Here is a 26,615-nt window from a genome sequence, read left to right as displayed (position 1 = left end):
CAGGTCATGATCTCCCAGCTCTGTGAGTTCGAGCCCCACGTCAGGCTCTGTGCTGACAGCTCGGAGCCTGGAGTCTGCTTTGGATTCTGTGTCTCCCTCTCCCTCTGCCCATCCCCCACTCAAAAATTAATAAACATTAAAAAAAATAATGGAGTGGTTTAATAATTAAGTCCAAAATATAGCCAAAGGACAGACCGTGAGTATGCTGGTTTCACTGGAGTATTAGGCTTGCTTTCCACTATGGAGAGGAAGACTGGTAAGAAAAAAAACAGTATTGTTTGAATTTTTTACCATAATGGTATACTCGTGTGTTACCTGTGTATGAAAACACACAAACAAAGGGGCCCCTGGGAGGCTCAGTCGCTTAAGCGTCCGACTCTTGATTTCAATTCAGGTCATGATCTCATGGTTCTTGAGCTCGAGTCCCACGTAGGGCTCCGCACTGACAGCACAGAGCCTGCTTGGAATTCTCTCTCTCACCCTCTCTCTCTCTGTGTGCCTTCCCAACTACCTCTCTCTCAGAATAAATAAACTTAAAAAAAAAAAAACCACAAAAATATTTTAAAGAAAGGGATGCTAAGGCCGAGGAGGCATCTAGACTCACAGGTATCGAGTCTGTGGCTGGTGTGGCAAAGTTTGTGAGCTCCCCAAAGCCATTATTTACTGCTTTTTGTCTTTCCCAGGTCCAAAAATAGATGGTGAAAAATCAAGTTCCCAATACCCCTTTGGCAAAGGAGAGCCGTGTGACTCAATTTTAGCCAAGAAGATGTAAGGGGGACATCTACTGGGGGTGGGGGATGGGCAACACTTTGTTTTCTGATATAAGAGTCTTTTTGCCTCCCTCTCCTTCCTACTGGTCTTGAACATGGTCATGAGAAGTTGTGATGGCTGGAGCTGAAGCAACCACCTGGCAACCATGAGGCCACAGAGCCGGGAAAGCAAAGCCAACCTTCTAATGATGACAGAACGGAGAGATAAAAAGAGTCTGAGCCCTTCATGACATTCATCAGCCACTGCCCAAACCTAAAACCGCCACACCCCTAGAGTTCTTCCAATGAGAAAAATCGATTTGGCTTAAGCCACTGTGAGTCAGGTATTCTGTCAAGGAGAGAGCCCAAAGGATCTCTCCCAAGTGACGCAGCTATAAAGTCCAGAACAGAATACAAAAGCGACCAAAGTTACGTGTTTGATTCCCGAAGAGGCAGAGTGACTCTGATTCCCGAGCCCCAAATGAACAGTTAGGAATAGCGCTGGATATCTCCCATCGGTCTGTCCAGCGATTCCTTGCCACCGATTCCTTTCTTTGGCTATTTATTTTCTAACCATTTTATTGAATTATAGTTTATATACCATAAAGCTCACCCATTTAAAATACACAACTCAATGGAGTTTAACTACAATTACAAAGTTGTGCAAAGTTAGAAACACTTTCATCATCCCCAAAAGAAACCTCATTCCCATAAGCCCTCACTCCCATTTTATCCCCTCGCCACCCCCCCGCCCCGCCCGCCCACTGGCCTAGGCAACTACTCATCTACTTTCTGCCTCTACAGATTTGCATATTTTGCACCTGTCACATAAATGGGATCATACAACACGCAGTCCTTTGCATACGGTGTGCAGTATGTTTGTGAGGTTCATTCATGTCGTAGCATGTGTCAGTAGATTGTTTAAATATTTATTTTGAGAGAGCGCGAGAGAGGGAGGGGCAGATGGAGAGGGGAAAAAGAGAATCCCAAGCAGGCTCCACGCTGTCAGCACAGAGCCTAACATGAGGCTTGATCTCATGAACCGGGAGATCATGAACCTGAGCCAAAATGAAGAGTCAGATGCTTAACTTACTGAGCCCCCCAGGTGCCCCATGTATTGTTAGTTTTGTAGCCAAATATTCCATTGGATGGATAGGCCACATTTTATTTATCCGTTCATCAGCTGACGGACATCTGGCTTATTTCTACATTTTGACTATTATGAATAATGTTGTTATAAACGTTCACGTTCCCTTTTTTTCTTTTTTTGTAGATACAGGTTTTCTTTTCTCTTGGGTATACACCTGGGCGTGCTACATCATATAGTAACTCTAGGTCTACTTTTTATGTTTTATTTATATTTCAGAGAGAGAGAGAGAAAACGCATGACAGAGCATGAGCAGGGGAGGGGCAGAGAGAGACGGAGACAGAATCCGAAGCAGGCTCCAGGCTCTGAGCTGTCAGTAGAACCCGACACAGGGCTCAAACCCATGAGCAGCGAGATCATGACCTAACCCGAAGTCGGATGCTTAACTGATAGAGCCACCCAGGCACCCCAGTAACTATCCGTTTCAACTTTTGTCAAACTGCAGACTTTTCCGTGACAGCAACACGATTTTATATTCCTACCAGCAACGCGCGAGGATTCCAGTATCTCCACATCTCTGCCACCACTTGTTACTGTCTCTTTTTGTTATACCCGTCCTAGGCGGTATAGAGTAATAATAGCTCACCGGGGCTCTGATTTGCATTTTCCTAATGACTACTGATATTGAGCATCTTTCCATGGGTTCACTGGCTATTTGGAAAGGTTTTCTGAAGCAATGTCTATTCAGATCCTGTGCTCATTTTTAGATATACGGGATATAAGTCCCTCATCACACATATACTTTGCAGGTATTTTCTCCCATATTGTAGGCAGCCTTTTTACTTTTTCAGTCGTTTCTTTTGAAGCACAACTTTGGCTATTTATTGCAGCAATACTCATGATAGCAAAAGACTGGGGAAAAAAATGCAACTACACATCAAAAGGGGATGTGTTGAGTAAACTCTGGTATGTGCACACAACAGAGGACTATGCAGCTGTGAATGGAGTATACACCATTATAATTTGCTGTTTCAAAACAAAAAAAATAAAAAATGGAAGTTTTGGGTTAAGTCACTTATAGAGAGAAGGGGGAGATAGCACGATTAAAGGAACAGGGATAAAAGCTGTACTTGTCTAAATGCACCTCACTTCGTAAATTTGACTTTGAAACCCTATAAATGTTTTAGTTTTACACCATAATAAAACAAAGTTCTTAAAGTTAAAAAGCAACAGCAAAACAGAACAAACAAACCTAACTGGGTACTGAGCTGGTGACCTAACCATAATTATCAGGAATCATTTCAGTGAAATTAAAACCCACTGGGGCACCTGGGTGGCTCAGTCGGTTAAGCATCAGACTTCAGCTCAGGTCATGATCTTGTGGTTCGTGAGTTCGAGCCCCACATCGGGCTCTGTGTGGACAACTCAGAGCCTGGAGCCTGCTTTGGATTCTGTGTCTCCCTCTCTCTCTGTCCCTTCCCCGCTCACACTCTGTGTCTCTCTCAGTCTCAAAAATAAACAAACATTAAAAAAAAAATTTTTTTTAAACAATAATTTGGGGCACCTGGGTGGCTCAGTCGGTTAGTTAAGCATCCGACTTTGGCTCAGGTCATAATCTCAAGGTTAACGGGTTTGAGCCCCACGTGGGGCTCTATACTGATGGCTCAGAGCCTGGAGCCTGCTTCAGATTTTGTGTCTCCTTCTCTCTCTGCTCCTCCCCTACTCGCACTCTCTCAAAAATAAATGTTAAAAAAAATAATAACTTGACCAATCATTCCTAATGCGATATATAAAACAAAAGAACTACAAAGATATCTGAAACCATTTCAAAACTCAAATTGTTAATAATGTTATTATTGATCGGAAACTATTATATGGATGTATATCCTTATGGTAGGATAAAATAAGAAAATAATTATGCTAACATCCTTATGAATCAAGATTCTCAATATAAGTAAAAGATAAATACAGAATCAAAGAAGTTAAATAAAAACCTTATAATCCTTCATTTGCATTGGAAATATCAGTTTGGATTCATGTTGTATTTTATCTTTAAAAATGTATGCATATTTTCTAGCCTTGTTTTAAGAGAATGAAAATTCGAGCCACAGACTGGGAGACAATATTTGCTAAGCACATATCCAACAATGGACTTGTATCCAGAATGTTTAAAGAACTCTCATCAGGACACCTGGGTGGCTCAGTCGGCTGAGCATCGAACTCTTGATTTCAGCTCAGGTCATGACCTCCAGGTTGGAAGGTTTGAGCCCCACTTGGGCTTTGCATTGACAGCATAGAGCCTGCTTGGGATCCTGTCTCTCTCTCTGCCCCTACTCAAGCTCTCTCCCTCTCTCTCAAAATAAACTTTAAATAAATAAGTCTTAGGCTAGGTTTTTATTCCTATCGCTTTGCCATATGGTTTCAGTAACTTATTTAACACTGTCAATGTGTTTTCATGGTGTAAACAGCATTAATTAAAATGAATTTACAACCTTCATTTAAAGTAAATCAACTGAGCCTACTTTTTAAAAAAGTAAACCCCATCTCAGATTAAAACCGTTATTGAACAGAAATGTATTATGCTGCCTTATGAAATTTTTTAATGTCTAAAAAGGAAAGAAACGTAAGTAAGCTAAGCTTGATCGCGTATTTGCTTTTCAAGAAAAACTGGTCATTTTTAGTTTTAAATAGGAAGGAAAACGACTTTTGCTCATCCCATGTACCACATATCATACCTTACTAAGGCCCTCTACAGTAGAAACTATAAGAGGATTTTTAGGTCTACTTGGATAAGGGAAACAGGGGAAAGAATCAAGTAGGAAATTTTACAGTAAAGAAAAAGCCCCTAAAGTTTCCTCTACGATGCTCCCCACCTTCCATTACAGTTCGCATCCTTTGCGGGAAAGGAAAAACCACACAGAGCAGGTAAGTGGACTGAAATCAACAAATCCACAGAAACTGATTAGCCTTTATGGAGAAGAGACCATTATTACTGGATCATTTCATCAACAATTCATGGATCATGCTATCATACCATGGGCTGTACAAATCACTTGTACACAGGAGTCCCCCCAGAGCTGAAAAGGTAAAAAGATTCAAATCTGGGATGATCACAATGTCTTTGAACTAGATAAAGGTGATAGTCGCAAAACATTTGGTGAAGGCATCAAATGCCACTGAATGGTAGGTACACTTTAAAATGTTAGTGGTTAGGGGCGCCTGGGTGGCTCAGTCGGTTAAGCTTCCGACTTCGGCTCAGGTCATGATCTCACGGTCCGTGAGTTCGAGCCCCTCGTCGGGCTCTGTGCTGACAACTCAGAGCCTGGAGCCTGCTTCCAATTCTGTGTCTCCCTCTCTCTCTGACCCTCCCCCGTTCATGCTCTGTCTCAAAAATAAATAAACATTAAAAAAAATAAATAAAAAAAATAAAATGTTAGTGGTTAATTTTATATGAATTTTACAGCAATTAAAAAAAAAATCTAACTAGGATCTGTTGAGGCTTCCTAAAGGGTAAGAGACTAGATCTGGCCTGGAAGGAAACTGAACATCTGAATTTAAAATAGAGACAAGAGGGGCACCTGGGTGGTTCAGTCAGTTAAGTGTCCAGTTTCAGCTCAGGTCATGATCTCATGGTTCAGGAGTTCAAGCCCCACGTCAGGCTCTGTGCTGACGGCTCGGAGCTTGGAGCCTGCTTCGGATTCTGTCTCCCTCTCTTTCTGTCCCTCCCCCACTCGCACTCTGTCTCAAAAATAAACAAACATTAAAATAAAAAAAAATTAAAAAATAAAAAATAAAAAAAAACAGAGACAAGAGAGGCACCTGAGTGGCTCAGCTGGTTGAGTGCCCGGCTTCAGCTCAGGTCATGATCCCACCGTTAGTTTAAGCCCCACATCAGGCTCCCTGCTGTCAGCACAGAGCCCACTTTGGATCTTCTGTCCCCCCTCACTACCCCTCCCCCTGCTTGTGCTCTCTCAAAAATAAACATTTGAAAAATTAAAATAAAATAGAGGCAAGAACTGTGGAGACCGCTCTAATGAGAGAGTATTTCCCACTCTTTAACCACAATAACAAACAGGTTTTAGTGCAACCCAGTTCACACGCACACGTGTTACAGAAGCAAACGTTCATGAAACAATACTGAACTGTTCCCATGCATCATGCACTACTCATGATTTTTTATTCTTTTCTAGTCCATTTTGTTTGTTTGTTTGTTTGTTTAAATGCTGGTCACGACTCATTAAATTGGTCTTATAACGTGACTGGCAAACTCCAATGGGCTTGGCGTCAGGTTGAGGGGTTTGCACCTGATGTAGTTTATTTTAAGGCGATCGAATTGACCACGAAGACCATAACCAGGAAATCTGTAAGCAGAACTTTGGATCGGGGAAAACCCTCCCCCTTGTGAATAAAGTGATTGTTTTACTATTATCTTTGTCATTGAGCTAAATTTAAATGAATTTATCTAACATCACATGATGAAGTCAATATGTATACTAGGTATTACGCCTAGTGTGCCCTTCAGCTGTTTTTTTACGTGGCTAGTAAATTTCCCCAAGGTGATTTCCTTATAGATTAGTAAATAGGCGTATATTAGTCTAGGTAAAAATAAATTTCAAGATATTGCCCACACCCTTTTGTAAGAGAGGCAGGGAGATTCTGAATTTGTTTCATTCTACTGCTGTGAATTCCAATAATTTTGTTTTTCTTCTTAAGGAAACAGTTGCTTCACCATCAATTAGAAATGGACTATTTACAACAAACCCTCCCAAGATGGTAGCAAGATAGCTTCATACAAAAAACACAAAGTGGGGGCGCCTGGGTGGCTCAGTCGGTTGAGCGTCCGACTTCGGCTCGGGTCATGATCTCGCAGTCTGTGAGTTCGAGCCCCGCGTCGGGCTCTGTGCTGACAGCTCAGAGCCCAGAGCCTGTTTCCGATTCTGTGTCTCCCTCTCTCTCTCTGACCCTCCCCCGTTCATGCTCTCTGTCTCAAAAATAAATAAACGTTAAAAAAATTAAAAAAAAAAAAAACCACAAAGTGTACTCATTATTCATTAGGGGCATTCAGGATCAGCTATACAAACATCTGTCCAAAATTCCGTGGAAAAGATTTTCAGCTCTGGCTGGAAATGTCCTTTTTAAGACCCTCTTATTTTGAACACTATACCTGGAATTCTCTTAGCTCAAAATAAACCCAGCCTGTAAATTGTTGGAAAAATATACCGTGGGTCTGGAATTTAGCTGTGACCTTTCCCTAAGGTTTTCAATTAGTTCACATCCGAACAATTTCAATGTCATCAATGTGTACAAATGCGTGTATTTTAGAAATACTTCTCGTATAGGATGCACATCGCCTAGCTGTGGGCAGCAATCAATCAATTGCTCACGACTACCAGCAGCTAATTAAGGGGAGAAACAAGTTCCTTTTTTAATTTCTAAGAAAAGCAGGAAAAGTTAGCTTGTGTTAGAATTTGAAACCCAAACAACCAGTAATTATGCTATCTCCAGGAGGCCAAGGTTTTTCTCTTGACAATTGAATTCAGCACGCAAGACTCTGTAATAGGCAAGAGGTGGGGACCGATTAAAAACAGGATGGGGGGGGGGGGCGGATTTGGCTCTACTGAGTTTTTGACCATTCTAGGCACCACACAATGTCTGATCTTTTAACTAAGTACAACTTTTTAAAATAACCACTTTTTGACAACACAATCCGTACCAAGGTTAGTGTAACAATTTTTTTTTTAAATGCAGCCATCTGATTTGGACACAGACAAGGACGCCCAATATACAAATAGTGATTTGTTAAATGACAGCCTGAGGTACCTAGTAAGTATATGGTCATTCCCTAAAACGCGCGCGCGCGTGCCCGCCCGCACGCACACGCTCCTACTGGTCTGAGGCATCAAGTAAATACTTTTTTTCAAATACACTCACGCATCTAGAAGCGGGCCCACGTGTATTTGGATCCCTATGGCAGAGAAGTAGAGAAACTGTGTTAAAAAGACAAGACAGCAGGCCCTAAATGGAGCCGATCATGCTAAGCCCCAGGTCACGAACTGAAACTTAACTTACAGTTTGGGATATCCCAGAAAGAGAATCTTAAACCAGCCAATCATGAATCTCCCGATCAGCACTAGTTAGGTAATTTGCCACCCCGTAAAAAGAAAATAACTTAATGGTAACCAATTCAATTTTTGCCTAGTATAACGTTCCCCTTCTGCCTATGAAACGTCTTGGTCCTCCCGGGACAGCTCTTCGGAGTTTTCCGTCTGCTCAACTGGATGCTGTCCATTCATGAATCACTGAATAAAGCTAGTAAGATCTTACAACTTAACTCAATTCAATTGTATCCTTTAACAAATGGTTCTGGGTCAACTGAATATCCATATGGGAAAAAATACAACCTGACCCCCTACCTCTTTTCTCTCTCTCTCTCTCTCTCTCTCTCTCTCTCTCTCTCTCTCTCACACACACACACACACACACACACACACACACACGGACACATTTTTACTAGTTAGATTAGAAATCTAAATGTCAAAGGTAAGGGGCACCTGGGTGGCTCAGTCGATTAAGTGTCCAACTCTCAGTTTCAGCTCAGGTCACGATCTCCCGGTTTTGAGCGTTCGAGCCCCGTGTCGGGCTCTGCACCGACAGTGCGGAGCCTCCTTGGGATTCTCTCTGTCCCCGACCCTCCTCTGCTCGCGCTGTTTGTGTCTCTCTCAAAAATAAATGGACAAACACAAAACTAAATAAATAAATGTGAAAGGTAAAAACAAAATTTCCAATAGATAACACAGAAAAATACCATGAACTTGGCATAAGGAGCAATTTCTTCAAGAGGAAACAAAAACCACTAATCTAAAGGAAAAATTACTCATCAAACACACCACTAAGTAAGTGAAAACGCCAACCACAGACAAGAAGAGGTTTGCAACACAGATGTCTGACAGAAAGAGTCCTACCCAAAACCTATAGAAGTAAAAAAAAAAAAAAGGGGGGGGGAGGGGAGAGGCAACCTAGTAGAAAATTAGACAAGACATACACAGACACTACACAAAAGAGAAATGACCAATAAATGTGTAAATTCATGCTCAAGTTCCTTAGGAATCAGGTTGGGTGCAGACTGATACTACAGTTTCGCTACACTCCCCGATCAAAATAAGTAAAATGTGAAAGACCAACAATATCGAGTGTTAGAATGTGGAGAGACAGGAACATAAAACGCTAGTGGATATTTAAAACGGCAGACGCACTTTGATAGTGTGTACTAAAGCTGAACGGAGAGAAACCATATGATTTAGCGATTGTACCAACAGACGTGAACAACCTCTTCTTAATAACCCCAAACATACCAAATCTCTTCTCAAGACTAAAGGGAGTATATAAATGTCATACTCACACAATGGAATACTAAAGAGCAATGAAAATGTGCAAATTACCTCCACAGACAGCCGCATAAACAAATCTCACAAACAATACTGAGCTTCAAAAAACTCAAGTCACAAAAGGACCCCAGACATTTATGAAAAGCAAACAAAACTTAACTATAGTCACGGGCAGCCAGGATGGTTAACTCTGAAAGGGGTAATGACCAGAAAGGGTGATACGTAGGGTTGCCACGTAAAACAGAAGATGTTCAGGGGCGCCTGGGTGGCTCAGTCGGTTAAGCATCCTACTCTCCATTTCGGCTCAGGTTATGATCTCGTGGTTCAGGAGTTCGAGCCCCGCATCGGGCTCTGCGCTGACAGTGTAGAGCCTGCTTGGGATTCTCTTGCGCTCTCCCTGCTCCCCTCCTGCTCATGCATGCACCTGCTCATGTGTGTGTGCGCGCGCACGCGCTCTCTCTCTAATAAACTTAAAAATACACATATATAAGATGTTCAGTTAAATTTGAATTTGAGACAAACAAAAATAATCTTTTAGTATAAGCAGGTCCCATGCAGTATTGAGGACATATATTTGAATTTGCTAAATCGAGCAACGCCCGGTGAGGGAGAGGCTTTTGGAATACTAGTAATATTTTGTTTCTTGAGGTTCGTTTTGTGATCATCCCATTACTTACAATATTTATCACAATTACTCTGACACAGCCTGCTTCTTTACTTCTGGAATTTTTTTTTTTCATGCCCTGCCTCTCTGGGGTCTGTCTTACCTGTGTGGCTGGCTTCCTCTCAGCAAAGGGCGATGCTAGCAGCCCCTACCCCCTCAGCCAAAAAAAAAAAAAAAAAAAAATGCACAAACCAGTGCAAGCTGGTCCGGCCAACTGACCCGTGGAGATCAGAATCCAGTGTCCCGAAGCTGCAAAGAAAACTGGGACTTGAAGGGCCAACAACTTGGAAACAGGCACTTCCGAATCCATAAAGTCAAATGGGTTTATCTCGCTTTGAAATGAACGCCTCCCAATTCTAAACAAAGAGAAAAACTCCTCCAAGCTTGGATGCTTCCCGCTATAAAGTTTAGGATCAAATTTCATAGGCCGGTGGAATAAACCGTTTCCTACTTGCCCCGGCAGCCTCAGAGCTCCAGGTTTCTTCGCTTTAGTAACAGTAACTGTGTTTCTTTCACACAGGGTATATTAAAGTCAGCGCCTAGGCACCTAGGCTGTGAAGCCAGGCTGCCTGGAAGAAACCCAATTTCACACTGAAACTGGGTAGCTCCGGCCTGTGAGTGAGTGACTCATCGCTCTGTGCCTCGGTTTCTTCAACTGTAAAATGGGAATAAAGATAATAGCTACGCATCAAATGGCGCCTCGGCTGACTAAAGGACAACACCTGGCACTCCTTAAATGCGTAACGATGATTGTTATCACCGTCACTACCACTGGCTACCTTGGCGGGTCCTGCCAAATAAAGACTCTCCTTATGTATCTAATGTAGTTAAAGCATCCAGATGCCAGTGGAGAGACAGGGGGAGGGGGACGCAGAGAGTAAGGGTTTCACCAGCCTACAAAGTTTGGTGCGAGTTGTGCCCAATCCACAGGTCGAACAGCAGCGGGAGGGCTGAGTAGGGTTCGGGGAGGTGACCACACCTGGACCCCAGATTCTGGCCAGGACCTCTGACCTCGGGCGCCCTCACTACTCACATTGCGGTTGAAGCTGTTGCCAGGCAGCAGCGGCAGGGCCATGGCTCTCGGGGTCCGAGGGTTAAGGGGCCGAGAAGACGGGGTCCTGCAGGTAGCGGCAGCGTTGTTTAAATCCCCCTTCGTTACCTAGAAACGGGAGGCGGCGTCACGGAAGGAGGAGGAGCTGCAGCAGGCGGGAGCCCTGCGGGAGCGGTAGGGGCGGGGCCGGGCGGAATGGGGCGGGGCCGGGGCGGGGCCGGGCAGGAAGCTTCGCGCGCGCTCCTCCTCCCCCGCCCACCCTCACCCACCCAGCTGAGAGCAGGTCCCCGAGGCTTTGCTCTTCACACTTGCTGTGCGCACAAAGACTGAGACCCCCACCGCCCAACCCCCCCCCCCCTCCGCCCGCTGCTTTCTCGTTTAACCCCTTAATAGAGCTCAGGCTCCTCCGACTCTAACCCCATTGTGTTGCCATTTGCTTATTCAATTTAGTTCCAGCACAAGAAGACTGCAGAAAACAATGGGACATCCGTGTGCTCACGGAAATGCGACACCACTTAATGTTACATTGACATCAGCTTTTGTTTTGCAGTTAAAACGCTCGAGAAGAATCCAAAACCACACCCTCCACCCCCACCCCATGAAAACCCATTCAGGGGTAACCTCCATTCTCAGTCCTTCCCTCTTGTCCTTCCCTCATTTTTATACTTGATTTAAATATCTGTAAGGTGCTCGTTCCCCGGTCTAATCAGGGTGCCCAGAGACAGGGGTAGGTGGCACAAAACGCAGCCCCTGTCATTCCGTCATGCACCCAAGATTGCCCAGGCCAGGGGCCTCTTGGAATCCTCCCCCCTTAAGTACAGCCAGCCCCTCCCTGAGTCCTACTGGTTGGACACGTTGTTATCTCTCAGTCACCACCTCCTTTGGCTCAGTTGAGGCCCCATTATTTCCTGCTTGGTTTTCTTTAAAACAACCACCACCAAAAACACCAACTAACTGATCTTGCCTCTAGAGCCATCCTCTTCTTAATTGGTGATGCACCTGTTACTCTTCTGCCACAGTGTTCTAGCCTTCCCACAGCCTTCGGAAGGCAGTGAAACTCCTTAGCCCCATCAGAGCCTATGTCCGGGGGGGGGTGCCTAGCAATACCCCTCATCCCTTTCTTTGCCCCCCCTCCTCTACTCTAGCTCTGAGAAGCCACTGGCAGTTTCCAAACCAGGCTCTGCGGTTTCTCCCCTGTGGATTTTGTAAATGTCATTATCTGTGAGAAACACCCTTCCTTCCTCTTTTTCGCCTGGGTAACCCCTTCTTATTTTTCAGGACTTGGTTCAGTGGGGGAAAGAGGCATGGAAGGCTTTGCCATTTCTGGGAAATACTCCTTCACCTTCTCCACACACCCCCCCCCCCCCCCCCGTCTGTATTAGGGTCCCAGTCTCATTGTGGCTTCTGTGGTACTGCGTTGTAATAATAATTGACTCTCTTCAAATGCCAACTTACTCCAGGGCAGGAACTCTATGTCCCGTCCTTTTCTATTCATAGACAATGTTAACCTTAAAAATAAAAGTTATTTTACCACCAAGAATGAGCTTATTCGGGAAAGGCAGAGAATTGCAATTTGGGACATTCTAGCTATGGCACAACCATAAGAAAGTCCAAAAAAAAAACCGAAGAATTGGAATGTTATTTTATGGGGAAGAAGGAGGACATTGGGAGGGGTTCTTTTGAACAAAAGGTCATTGCAGAGAAGGAAGGTTTGAGGGTGATTAGAGTTTCTCCTTGACTGAGTTGCAGGGATAGTTGATTTCTTACAGGAGATACAATGTACATCTTTTCCAATATATGGAGCCTATAATTGATCATTCTTTCCGTTGAAGAGGCCTCTGTTAGAGTCTGTAATTGACAATTCTGCCTGTAATTGACATCGAGTGGTACCAGCCGCCTCCTGCAGCCTCCCAACTCCACTTTAGTGAGATTTTCCCCTGCTATTTTTCACAACACGCATCATTGTTTTCTTTACAACGTACATTATTGTTTTCTGTGTTTATAAATTTTACACCATAACTTTCTGCTATCTGCTTTTTCCACCTAAAATTTTGGTTTTGAGATTTCTACATGTTAACACATGTAGATATATTTTATTCATTTTAAATGCATTGTATGATTATACCACAAATTACTGATCATCTGTTGTCATCTGTTGATGTCATCTGTTAATAACAATTAAGTTGCTTTCAATTTTTCACCAGCTATCGACAATGCTGCAATGAACAACCCTCTCCTGTTCCTTTGGAGATTATCTAGGCTACACATCTAAAGGTGGAATTGTTAACACCTCCAGCTTCACTAGATCTTGCTCGACAATCTCCAGAATTGTTGAACCAGTTAAGAAAGTTCCTTTTCCCCCTCATTCTTTCTACAATGGTTATTAGCCAACTGTATAATTTTAAACATATCTGAGTACACGTTCACTGGTATACTGTTGTTATTTTATTTCTCCCTAATTCCTATGCAGTTGGTCATCTTTTCACATGCTTGTTACCTTCTTCAGTGGCTCATCTATTTATGTCCTTTGCTGATTTCCCTATTTGGTCATTGTAATTTTTAAGATACATATAATCTTAGGCATAGCAAATGTCTTCTCATAGTTCGTGGCTTGTTTTTAATTCCATTTACAGTATTCTTTGTTGCACATGAATGTGTCATTTTACTTTACTCAAATACATCATTCTTTCCCATTATGGTTTGTATTTTGTGTGAATTCAAAAAATCCTATAGAACCAAATTATTCTACGTGTTCTTATAAGTATTTTTGAATATTTCTTTTTTGTTACTTTTTAAAATGAAACAATTTCAACCTAATAGAAAAAGTGCAACAGTACAAAGAACTCCTGGTTATCCTTCACCTAGATTCCCCCAATTGTTTTCTATTTTACTGTATTTGTTATATCATTTTCTCTATATAAAAGTTTTTTTCCATTTTAGAGTAGATAACAAACAGCATGCCCGTTTACTCGTGAATACTTCGGTATATATTTCCTAATAACAAGGACATTCTCTTACATAACTGAAGTACGATAATCAAAATCAGAACATTAGTATTAATAAAATGCCATTTTCTAATCTAAAATACTTTTCATATTGTGTTGATTGTCCCCAAAATGTCCCTTTTAGCAAAAAAAAAAACATACCCAATTTTTAAAAATCTGGTTCAGAATCTCGCCTAACATCACACGTTAGTTGTCACATCTCTTTCTTGTCTTTAATCTGGAACACTTCTTCCATATTTCTTTGTCTTTCCTGACCTTGATATCGTTGAAGAGAATAGGCCAGAGAGTTGGTAGGATGTTACTCAATTTAGATTTGACCAACGTTTCTTCATGAGTAGGTTTATAGCTGCTTGAATGGTTTTTTTGTTTATGGCTTTTTGACAGGAACACCAAAAGAGAAATGCCGTGTTCTTCTCAGTCATCAAACGAACAGGTACATAATGAGTATTCTAACCATCAGTGGCCAAGTTTCTCCACTGTAAAGTTACTATTCTTCCTTTCCAGTTAAGAAGAATTTTGTGAGGAGATACTTGGAGACTATGTAAATACCAAGTTCTTCATTAAACTACTAGGATCAGTTATGGATTTTGCCCAAATCATTTATTACCATGATGCTGGCAGATGATGACTTCTTAACTCCATCATTCCTTCTGCGTTATAATAGCTGGCGATCTACTCCGAGGAAGAACTTTTCCTTCCTCTCCATTTATTTATTTATTCATTCATTTATATCGGAATAGTCTATAGATTCTTATTATATTCTGTCGATTATATACTGTTACTATTTTTTTAAGTTTACTTAGTTTTGAGAGAGAGAGAGAGAGCAAGTAGGGGAGGAGCAGAGAGTGGAGGGACAGAGGATCCGAAACATGCTCTGAGCTGACAGCAGAGAGCCCGAAATGGGGCTCAAACTCACTAACCGGGAGATCATGACCCGAGCTGAAGTCCAATGCTTAACCAGCTTAACGGACTGAGCCACCCAGGTGGCCCCTATTATTATTTATTTTAATACTAAAACTGTCCTACAATTGGTCAGTGGGAGTCTCTCTAAGTGGTCTCCTCTGTCTTTTTGATTGTCCCCACCATTTTTCAAGCATTTCATTGTGCTCTGTCATTACAAGATATCCGAGATATCCATAAATATAGGTAGATATAGATAGGCACATATAGTGTTATGCCCAGAATTCATGATCCCCAAAGACCACCAGGGAGCCGAGTCCGATGCAAAAGCAAAAGAACCTTTATTCGAGCTAGCTCGAGCTCAATCCCCTACCTGCACCGACGCAGCGGTGAGATACCAGGGAGAGAGAGCGAGTTTCAAAAGCACAAAGGTTTTATAGGGGTCTAGGGGCAGTTGGTGAGGTAATGGCTGTGGCCTCAGCCGATTGGCTGGGGAAGGGTCGTGGCCTCGGCCGATTGGCTGGGGAAGGGTCGGAGTCCTGTTACTGGGCGTGTTTTGATCAGGAAGTTTGAACGGGTGAGCGGGAGGTTACTCAAGGGGAGGAGGCGCGGTCTGAGGTGTCTGTGATTTTCCCGGAAAAGGGGTCATGTCAGGGACATAGTCACTCAAGGTGGAGAACACAGAACAAGATGGAGTCGGCCGGCGTAGGCCCGCCCTTTCATTCCCCCCTTGTCATGTAACTTATGGACCCAATCATGGGACCGGCTGCATTTATGGTGACAAGGGGAACAGAGTTTGGAGGTTTACGCTAAGTTCTGGGAAGCATGTGTCCCTGGGGTGGCTCTGGGAGGTCTAATTAAGTATTGTCCCTGAGCTGGTATCTATGATCTGCCAGGTGATGTTTTGGGGGGTGTGGGGACTCCTGGTAGCATGAGCAATGACAAGCAGAGTTAACAGAGTTACCAATATTAGGTGGGTCGAATGCGCTGTAGCTTGAGCTTGAGCTTGAGCGGGTTGTGTTGGTCCCGACTGATGGCCCATCGCGTGACGAAGTCCTTCCGGATCGAGGAGGGGTCCGCTGGCCGAACGTGGGTGTGATGGACCCAGGTCGCGATGCCGTCTACTTTGAGAGCGGTGGGGGTTGTCAGCACTACAATGTAGGGTCCCTTCCAGCGCGGCTCGAGAGTCTCTCGGTGGTGCCTCTTGACATAGACCCAGTCTCCCGGCTTGTACTGATGAGGTGTCGGGGTCGGGCCAGCCTCGTAGATGGCACGGAGGCGCGGCCAAATGTCCTCGTGCGCCCTCTGGAGCCCTCTCAAGGAAAGAAAAAGTTCTTGATCTTTAAACTCTGCAAGAAGTTCAGCTCGAAGGCTGGGAATAACAGGGGGTGGCCTGCCAAACATGATCTCGTAGGGAGTAAAACCCAGAGTGTAAGGAGTGTTTCTAACCCGGTAAAGGGCGTACGGTAGGAGAGTCACCCAGTCCCCACCAGTCTCCATGGTTAATTTGGTAAGGGTCTCTTTTAGGGTTCTATTCATTCTTTCTACCTGTCCTGAGCTCTGGGGCCTATAAGCACAATGTAATTTCCAGTTTGCCCCCACCGCCTTGGCTACTGCCTGTGTTACCTGAGAGATAAAAGCTGGTCCATTGTCTGATCCTACCAAGGCAGGAAAACCATACCTGGGTAAGATGTCTTCTAGTAGCTTCTTAGCCACCGTCTGAGCCGTTTCATGCTTGGTTGGGTATGCCTCCACCCAGCCAGAGAAGGTGTCTGTAAATACTAAAAGATATTTATAACCATACTTTCCTGGTTTGACTTCAGTGAAGTCGACTTCCCATTGGGCTCCCGGTCTGGTGCCTCTGAGCCTGGTTCCTTTTTTATTTGATGTGGCTTTCGCGTTGGTGAGTTGGCAGGTCTTGCAGGCAGATACAACTTGCTCTATTTTGGTGTCCTGTTGGTGAATCCTGATTCCGGCATGTCGGATTAAGTCTTTTAATTTTCGGGCCCCCATGTGAGTAGACCGATGCATGTGCTCTAATATTGAGACTCCGAGCCGGTCTGGCAGCACGAGCTCCTTGTTAGGTGTATACCACCATCCCTTTATCTCCTGGGCCATGAGGAGTTTCTTGATCCACTGTAACTCCTCCTGGGAGTATTTGGGCTGGTCTGGTAAAACTGGGTCTCCCGGGTCCGGTAGTTGTATGGTCATGGTGGGGACTGGAGTAAGGGCTACTGCCTTGGCTGCCTGGTCAGCCTTTCGATTACCTCTAGCTACTGGGTTATCAGCTTTTTGGTGCCCTTGGCAGTGGATAATGGCTAGCTTGGCAGGAAGCCATAAGGCCGTAAGCAGGTTAAGTATCTCCTGCTTATTTTTTATAGTCCGTCCTTCTGCCGTCAGTAACCCCCTCTCCTGATAAATTGCCCCATGAATATGAGCTGTGGCAAATGCATAACGGCTGTCTGTGTAGATGTTAAGCCGTTTTCCAGCTCCCGGCATCAGCGCCTTGGTGAGGGCTATGAGCTCCGCTCGCTGGGCTGACGTTCCGGAGGGTAGAGCCTCCGCCCATACGGTGTCCATTTCGGTGACCACCGCTGCACCCGCATACCTGTGTCCATCTCGCACAAAGCTGCTGCCATCAGTGAACCAAGTAGCCTCGGCATCGGGGAGGGGCTGGTCGGTCAGGTCCATCCGGAATCCATGTACTTGTTCCAGGATTCCCGCACAGTCATGTAGTGGAGCACCTAGGTCAGGGTCGGGCAGCAGGGTTGCAGGATTGAGGGCTGCACTGGGGTGGAACCGCACTCGTGGAGGGTTGAGTAGGAGGCTCTGGTAATGAGTCACACGTGTATTGCTCATCCATCTATCCGGAGGCTGTTTCAGGGCCCCTTCAATGGCGTGTGGGGTCGTGATCCAGATCTCCTGTCCTAGGGTCAGCTTGTCTGCATCCTTGACTAGGAGTGCTGTCGCCGCAATAATTCTTAGGCATGGCGGCCAGCCGGCAGCCACTGGGTCTAGTTTCTTAGACAGGTAAGCCACTGGGTGGTTCCAGGGGCCTAAGGCTTGAGTTAGAACCCCTTTTGCTATTCCCTTATGTTCGTCTACAAAGAGGTGGAAGGGTTTCGTAATGTCTGGTAGGCCCAGGGCTGGGGCACTTAGGAGGGCCTTTTTTAACCGATTAAAGGCAATTTCTTCTTTTTCAGTCCATTTAAATGTTTTCCCCTCTTTGGTAGCTTCATATAGGGGCCTGGCGATCTCAGCAAAACCTGGAACCCAGAGGCGGCAGTAGCCGGCTGATCCTAGGAATTCCCTCACTTCTCTTCGGGAGGTGGGAGTAGGGATCTTTAGGACAGTTTCTTTTCTGGCATCTGATAACCGCCGCTGTCCGCCCTCCAGGATATATCCCAGGTAACTTACCCTCTCCCTGCATATCTGAGCCTTCTTCGCGGATGCCCGGTACCCTAAGGCCCCCAGGGTAGCCAGCAGGTCCTGGGTCCCTCGCTCACAGTCTTTGGCCGTGTCGGCAGCAATCAGGATGTCATCTACGTACTGTAGGAGGGTGAGGCCAGGGTGCTCCCTTCTGTACTCACCCAGGTCCTCGTGTAGTGCCTCGTCGAAGATGATGGGTGAATTTTTGAATCCCTGAGGTAGCCGTGTCCAGGTGAGTTGCCCACTGTAGCCCTCCTCCGGATCATGCCACTCGAAGGCGAACAGGGGTTGGCTCTGGGGTGCCAGCGGCAGACTGAAGAAGGCGTCCTTTAAATCTAGTACAGTATACCAGACCCTGGAGGGCGCCAAGGAGCTCAAGAGAGTATATGGGTTGGGAACAGTTGGGTGTATGTCCGCGACCCTCTTATTTACTTCCCGGAGGTCTTGTACCGGTCAGTAGTCATTTGTGTGAGGCTTTTTGACCGGCAGTAAGGGGGTGTTCCAGGCAGACTGGCAAGGAACTAGTACCCCTAGGCTTCGTAGTCTCCGGATGTGTGGCTGGATCCCCTTCCGGGCCTCCTGTGACATGGGGTATTGTTTGATCCTTACCGGACTCTCTCCTGGCTTGAGCTCTACCAGGACTGGGGTCCTATGAGCGGCTAGTCCCATCCCCCCCCCAGTCTCTGCCCAAACCGAGGGGAATTCTTGTAGCCATCTGTCTATATTATCCTCTCTCGGGAGCGCCTCCTGGTGGAGGAGGTATTCATCCTCCAGTTTCATGGTCAGGACCTGGATGGGGTGGCCCTTGCCATCGGTGACCTGAGGCCCCCCTTGTCTGAAAGTTATCTGAGCTCCAATCTTGGTCAGTAAGTCCCGTCCTAACAGCGGGTAGGGGCATTCTGGTATTACCATAAAGGAGTGGGATACCCGGCCCGTTCCCAAATCTACTGTTCTTCGGGTAGTCCATGAATACTGGCTCATACCAGTTGCCCCTTGTACCCAGGACTTCTTGCTGGCTAGTTTTCCTTGTGGGGTGCGGAGGACCGAATGTTGTGCTCCGGTGTCGACAAGGAAGTCAACAGGGGTCCCCTCCACTTTAAGAGTTACCCTGGGTTCGGGGAGAGGGTCCGAACCCCGACTCCCCTAATCACTTAGTTCATCTAGCTCTAGGACTTTTACTCGGTCAGTCTTGCTTCCTTTCCCGCCGGCCCTTTTCAGACAATCTCGGGCCCAATGCCCTATCTCCTTGCAGTATGCGCACTGATCCTTCTGCAGCCTCTGCTTCCCCCCCTTGGTGGTTCTTTTACCTTTTCTTGTGTCGTCTGCCAGCTGCTGGAGATGGCGGTCTCGTTCCTCAGGGGAGTCAGCAGTGGTAGCTAGTAGTATTCTGGCCAGGTCTCGAGTCTGCTTACTGTTGGCAGCCGCCATGGCGCGAGCCTGCTTGTCCTCAGGAAGCTCCCGGTTATTATATACCTTTTCGGCTACCACCAGTAAGTCCTGCAGACTTTTTTCTCCTAGTCTATCTATTTTCTGTAATTTTCTCCTAATGTCTATGGCCGATTGGTTTACAAAGGCCATGATAACAGCTGCCTTGCTTTCCGGAGCCTCTGGATCCATGGGGGTATAGGTACGGAATGCCTCCATGATCCGTTCTAAAAAGGCAGCCGGAGATTCATCTTTTCCCTGTTGTACATTTCCTACCTTGGCCAAATTGGTTGGCTTTCTAGCAGCCATTCGGAGACCCCCCATTAGAGTCTGGCGGTAGACCCGGAGCCTCTCCTTACCTTCTGCCGTGTTGAAATCCCACTGGGGCCGAGTTAAGGGGAAGGAGGCGTCTATCTGAGCCTGGTTGGTGGTGGGACTCCCATCTGCACCCGGAACTAGTTTTCGGGCCTCGTTGACGATTCTTTCTCTTTCTTCAGTCGTGAACAGGACCTGCAAAAGCTGCTGGCAATCGTCCCATGTGGGCTGATGGGTAAAAAGAACAGAGTCTAATAAATCAATAAGCCCTGCCGGTTTCTCGGAAAACTTAGGATTCTGAGCTTTCCAATTGTAGAGGTCACTAGTGGCGAAAGGCCAATAGTGATGGGACTGATTCCCCTCCGCGTCTGGGGGTCCGGTGGCTCGCAGGGGCAGAATAGTGGAGTCGGCGGCGGAGGCGGATTGCTCCCTCTGAGCCCTTTGTCTGGTGAAGGGCGGGCTTCCCACTGGAGCGTTTCCGCCTCCCACTCTCGGAACAGCGTCTGCCTCCCCCGGAGGGGGAGGATGGTGTTCTTCCGGCATCCTAGAGAGGTTATACGAGGGAGGAAAAATTAATTCTTCTTCAGTACCCCCCTGTAAGACAGGGTAGAGGGGTGCTGAAGGCTGGATAAGACTTTTCTTCTTCTTTGTCCCCTGCAAAGCAAGAATGGGTTTTGGCTCCGGAGGGAGCGGGGCTAGGAAGGGCTTAAGCCAAGAGGGTGGGTCTTCTACAAGGTCCTGCCAAGTGATAATGTAAGGGAGCTGACCAAGATGGCCCGTCTTAGACTGAGAGATGATACTCCTGACTCGGTGGATGGTAGGGAGGTCGAAGGTCCCCTCTGGTGGCCATCCGACATTGAAAGTTGGCCACTCGCTAGAACAAAAAAACTGCCACCGACCCTTTCGGACTTCCACACTGAGGTTGTTAGCTCTTCCCCTCACATCCTTAAAGTGATCAATCATAATACTTAGAGGAGTAGTCTGAGTCTGTCCCATAACATCCGTCCAGTAAGTCCACAGAACAAAACAGAGAAACACAAAAACAGACAAACAGAGGGCCCCTAGAAAATCTTCCAACTCCATGGAAGCAAAACTGAAAGCTAGCTTAGACATTTGAGGGGATTCCACATCCCTCCAAAACCGATGAGGGGATTCCACGTCCCTCCAAAGACGACGGCCTCACGCCGACCAGCGGGAGCGACCCGCCTCGTCTCAGACCTTTGAGGGGATTCCACGTCCCTCCAGAAGGGAGAATCGGAACGTCTTCCGAAACTCCCAGCCCGTGGTCCTCCAGTGCGTCCACTTAGACCGCGTCGGGCACTACCAGAACTCCAGAAGTGAGCTCACACAGAAAAGACAGAACAAACAGACAGACACTAACCGTGGTCAGTCAGGCTCTCCGGGTCGGGGGTCCCTCGGGGGTCTTGGGGATCCCGGACGAGCCCCCAAATGTTATGCCCAGAATTCATGATCCCCAAAGACCACCAGGGAGCCGAGTCCGATGCAAAAGCAAAAGAACCTTTATTCGAGCTAGCTCGAGCTCAATCCCCTACCTGCACCGACACAGCGGTGAGATACCAGGGAGAGAGAGCGAGTTTCAAAAGCACAAAGGTTTTATAGGGGTCTAGGGGCAGTTGGTGAGGTAATGGCTGTGGCCTCAGCCGATTGGCTGGGGAAGGGTCGTGGCCTCGGCCGATTGGCTGGGGAAGGGTCGGAGTCCTGTTACTGGGCGTGTTTTGATCAGGAAGTTTGAACGGGTGAGCGGGAGGTTACTCAAGGGGAGGAGGCGCAGTCTGAGGTGTCTGTGATTTTCCCGGAAAAGGGGTCATGTCGGGGACATAGTCACTCAAGGTGGAGAACACAGAACAAGATGGAGTCGGCCGGCGTAGGCCCGCCCTTTCAATAGTTCTATCTCTTTCCATTTTTTTTAATTTTTTTTTAACATTTATTTATTTTTGAGACAGAGAGAGACAGAGCATGAACGGGGGAGGGGTAGAGAGAGAGGGAGACACAGAATCGGAAGCAGGCTCCAGGCTCTGAGCCGTCAGCCCAGAGCCCGACGCGGGGCTCGAACTCACGGACCGCGAGATCGTGACCTGAGCTGAAGTCGGACGCTTCACCAACTAAGCCACCCAGGCGCCCCTATCTCTTTCCATTTCTATCAATAGATAGATAAAAATAGATATATTAAAACCCATGAGTTTATACTGATACATCCATTTCCAATCAATACAATGCTGGAGTTTCCCCTTTCCACATCTGTAAGGCTCATCTCAAACAGTCAGAAACCTGATTCCAATTACCCTCAAAATATTTATTTATTTGCTCATACTAAAAGACCCCCAGGGGCGCCTGGGTGGCTCAGTCGGTTAAGTGTCCGACTTCGGCTCAGGTCATGATCTCACGGTCCGTGAGTTCGAGCCCCGCGTCGGGCTCTGTGCTGACAGCTCAGAGCCTGGAGCCCGTTTCAGATTCTGTGACTCCCTCTCTCTCTGACCCTCCCCCATTCATGCTCTGTCTCTCTCTGTCTCAAAAATAAATAAACGTTAAAAAAAAAAATTTAAAAGACCCCCAAAGTGGTGTCAGAATATCTAACTGATGTCACTGTGAAAAACACCAAAGGTATTAACTGGAGTTCAACATTGTTTTCAGGGTTTGCTTGTTTGTTTTTTCTTTAGCTTTCATGGATTTATTCAACATACTGTTCCAAAATGTCTTAGGTTTCATTTCTCCATCTTCTCCTCCCGGCCTCATTTAGAGTGCTGATGTCACTTATGTTACTCTTTTGACAAATAGTCTGGCTCATTCTGTTTTCACTTGTATTCCCCATCTACTCTCTTGCCCCACCCTTGTCTATTTCTTTTTTTTGTCTTTCTTCTTTTGTAGTTGTTTTTCTTTCCCTTTTTCCTTTGATTAATTTGCCTAGTAGTTTCCATGCTTTTTTTCTTTTAACTTTTTCCAAAGAATCAGGGTTTTATTACTTTGACCCACTGTTTTCTATTCCCAATCTCCATTCTTTTTCAGCTTTGACCTTTATTGTTTTCTTCCTGTGTTTTCTTTTGTTTTTCTTTCTCGCACATTTTACGTTGACATAATTCATTCATTTCCATTCTTTTATTTTTATTGATGTAACTGTTTAAGGCTATGAATATTCCTCTGATCTCTACTTTAAAGGTATCCATGAGTCTCTGATATTTCGTGTTTTCATTACTTGTTTGTTTGGGGGCTGTTTTGTTTTGTTTTAGATACTCGTAATATTAGATATTCGTAATATTCCCTTTCACCCAAGAGTTGTTTGATAGAAGATTTTTTTTAAATTTTTTTTACATTTATTCATTTTTGAGAGACAGAGCACACACAAGCGGGAGAGGGGCAGAGAGAGAGGGAGACACAGAATCCGAAGCAGGCTCCAGGCTCTGAGCTGTCAGAACAGAGCCCCACGTGGGGCTTGAACTCACGAACCGCGAGATCATGACCTGAGCTGAAGTCGGACGCCTAACTGACTGAGCCACCCAGGCACCCCAGCATTTTCTCAGTGTGTGTGATGAGGAACATAAAACTAGGAGTGCCTAGAGATGACTTTGCTTTTGTTCCAGAGAATCTGAATTGCAACTGTATTTTGAAATTCAGTCAGGAGGGATTTCTGGTCCTTGGAAATATAATAAAGAATGAAGCACTCTGATTTGAGGATAATATAATAGCTGAAAAATTTTTTTAATGTTTATTTATTTTTGGAGGAGAGAGAGTCAGAGTGTGAGTGGGGGAGGGGCGGAGAGAGAGGGAGACGCAGAATCCGAAGCAGGCTTCAGGCTCCGAGCTGTCAGCACAGAGCCCAACGCAAGGCTCGAACTCACAAACCACGAGATCATGACCTGAGCTGAAGTCGAATGCCTAACTGACTGAGCCACCCAGGCGCCCCAATAGAAGATTTTTAAATGTCTACTTGGAAGACCTTTTTCGGGTTTTTGCAATTCTATTTTTATTGCACTGTGATAAAGTGTTGATGGTAATATTTTCATTGTATAGAACATATTGGTGCTTTCTTTGTGACCTAATGTTTGATCACTTTTTGTGGCTATTCCATGTGCAGTCGAGAAGGAAAGTGATACACTCTATTATTAGGTCTTAAAGTTCAGTATAGATCAATGAGATCCATTGTACTGATGATGTTCTTTCTCGCTATGTCCTTATTTATATTTCTGCCACTTGATCTATTCTGCGCTCCGAGTGGTGTGTTAAAGTCTCCTCTTTACCAGAGGGTGGGAGGGACGCTGGTCCTCGTCTCACCGAGTGGAAGAATGAATCTTACGGATGACAACAGAGAGTGAGCAGAGCCATAGAGTTTATTGAGGGAAAGTACAAAGCTCTCAGGAGTAGTGAGAGGGGTCCCGACTGGGTAGCCGCCGGGGATTTCTGTCCTTGGCTTTGTACTGGGACCTAATGAGAAAGTCTGTGGGACTCCGCGTAAGGTGCCTAGCTTGGGCGGGTCCGGAACACACGTATCTCATCCTCTTCTTCCCCAAACTCCGCTTCCTCAGCCTCCCACCTGTATAACTGCATCCCGCCTCCCTGAGGGTCCCTTATCTCCCCCTGCCTAATGTCACCCTTTCCCTACTCACTCTTAGCAGTGTGTTTCTATCTGTGTCCCCATCTGTACTCGCTGCCTTTTAAAGATGGTTATTTGGTGCGTAGGTTTTCATAGCTGTAATGCTTATAATGTGACATTGGCTTTTAGCATTATAAAGTGTCCTTTTTTTGTGAGGTTTAATTATTTCCTTGGCTTGAATGCTACTTTGTCCTGTATCAGGGAGCACAGGCTCCACTCACTTGTTATTTCCACTTGCCCATGCCTTTATTTTTAGCCTTCCTGAATCATTTTGATCTAGATGTGTCTCTTGTACACCACAGATAGTTGGGTCTTGCTCTGTGAGGCATATTGAAAATACCTGTTTTGGGGCGCCTGGGTGGCTCAGTCGGTTGGGCAGCCAACTTCAGCTCAGGTCATGATCTGGCAGTCCGTGGGTTCGAGCCCCGCGTCGGGCCCTGTGCTGACAGCTCAGAGCCCGGAGCCTGTTTCGGATTCTGTGTCTCCCTCTCTCTGACCCTCCCCTGTTCATGCTCTGTCTTTCCCTGTCTCAAAAATAAATAAAATGTTAAAAAAAAATTTTTAAAAAGAAAATATCTGTTTTAACTAGGTGAGTTAAACCCAGTCACATTTAATGATAAGACATTCTTTCTCTCAACTCCGATATATTATTTTATATTTTATGTTATCGTGTATAAATACGCATGGTAACCATCATGTGTATTCATGTGTATTATGTATATTTGCTGTTTCTTTTTCTTTATGATGCGGTTTCTTTGCTATTGTTACATACATTTCTTTTGGCATTTAGGAAGGCTTGTATCTTTATTCTAGTGTTTATTTTTGTACTTACAACTTTTTTTTTTTTTAATTTTTTAACGTTTATTTTTGAGACAGAGAGAGACAGAGCATGAACAGGGGAGGGTCAGTGAGAGGGAGACACTGAATCTGAAACAGGCTCCAGGCTCTGAGCTGTCAGCACAGAGCCCGACGCGGGGCTCCAACTCACATACCGCAAGATCATGACCTGAGTCGAAGTCGGCCGCTCAACTGACTGAGCCACCCAGGCGCCCTTGTACTTAAAACTTCTTTAAGAGAACTGAACAGCTTCCATTTTACCGAGTAATATTGGATTTTGTAAAGTGATTACAGCCGCGGGGCGCCTGGGTGGCTCAGTCGGTTGAGCGTCCAACTCTTGATTTTGGCTCAGGTGATGATTTCATGGTTCATGGGATCCAGCCCCGAGTAAGGCTCTGCGCTGACAGCACAGAGCCTGCTTGGGCTTCTCCCCCCTCTATCCGCCCCCTTCCCCCCCCCCCCCGTCCCATCCCTGCTCATTCTTGCTTTCTCTCTCAAAAATAAACTTTTTAAAAAAATGTTTATTTATTTTTGAGAGAGAGAGACAGAGAGCGAGTGGGGGAGGAACAGAGAGAGAGGGAGACACAGAATCTGAAGCAGGCTCAAGGCTCCAAGCGGTCAGCACAAAACCTGATGCGGGGCTCAAACTCACAAACCGCGAGATCGTGACCTGAGCCGAAGTCAGACACTTAACGACTGAGCCACCCAGGCGCCCCAACAGAACAAAATATCTTAAATTATTTGAAAAATCTAATGCCCAGTCGTTTTTTTCACTTAACACATACTTATTAACTCCGACTTAGCAGAACGTCTCTCAAACCCTGGGATAACTCAGTGATTAGCACAAAGTGAACACTTCTGAACACCCCACGCTTGATATTCTCAGTCTTCTGTAACTTGCAACTCTCTTTCCTGCTTTGGTTTCCTCCCATGACACTATCTTCCCATTCTGCCTCCCCTGACACATCCCCCACAAAGGAATATCCGAGACACCTGGGTGGCTCAGTCGCTTAAGCATCCGACTTCAGCTGGGGGTCATGATCTAGCGGTTTGTGGGTTCGAGTCCCACGTTGGACTCTGTGCCCCTCCCCCACTCCTGCTCTGTCTCTCTTTCTTTCTCTCAAAAAGAAATAAACATTAGAACAACAACAACAACAACAAC

The 26,615-nt window shown here is 45.6% G+C and overlaps 2 protein-coding genes across 2 annotated transcripts in view; both read right to left on the bottom strand.

Moving 5' to 3' along the window:
• EFHC2 (EF-hand domain containing 2) overlaps nucleotides 1–11,081 on the bottom strand; it is a 202,288-nt gene extending 191,207 nt beyond the window's left edge. The window contains exon 1 of the mRNA XM_081793385.1: nucleotides 10,919–11,081. Within this exon, the coding sequence (XP_081649511.1) occupies nucleotides 10,919–10,960 (42 nt within the window). The 5' untranslated portion in view covers nucleotides 10,961–11,081. The remainder of the gene's footprint in view (nucleotides 1–10,918) is intronic.
• Nucleotides 11,082–15,484: 4,403 nt separating this feature from the next.
• LOC145713805 (uncharacterized) overlaps nucleotides 15,485–26,615 on the bottom strand; it is a 41,489-nt gene continuing 30,358 nt past the window's right edge. The window contains exons 2-3 of the mRNA XM_081792622.1: nucleotides 16,523–18,483; nucleotides 15,485–16,156 (exon numbers count right to left, since the gene is read on the bottom strand). Of these exons, the coding sequence (XP_081648748.1) occupies nucleotides 15,811–16,156; nucleotides 16,523–18,483 (2,307 nt within the window). The 3' untranslated portion in view covers nucleotides 15,485–15,810. The remainder of the gene's footprint in view (nucleotides 16,157–16,522; nucleotides 18,484–26,615) is intronic.

Source organism: Panthera onca, chromosome X (genome assembly GCF_046562875.1).
Source record: "Panthera onca isolate mPanOnc1 chromosome X, mPanOnc1 haplotype 2, whole genome shotgun sequence".
In the NCBI taxonomy this organism is placed as follows: Eukaryota; Metazoa; Chordata; class Mammalia; order Carnivora; family Felidae; genus Panthera; species Panthera onca.
Note: the sequence above shows the minus strand (reverse complement) of the source record. Positions and strands in the feature narration are given on the sequence as shown.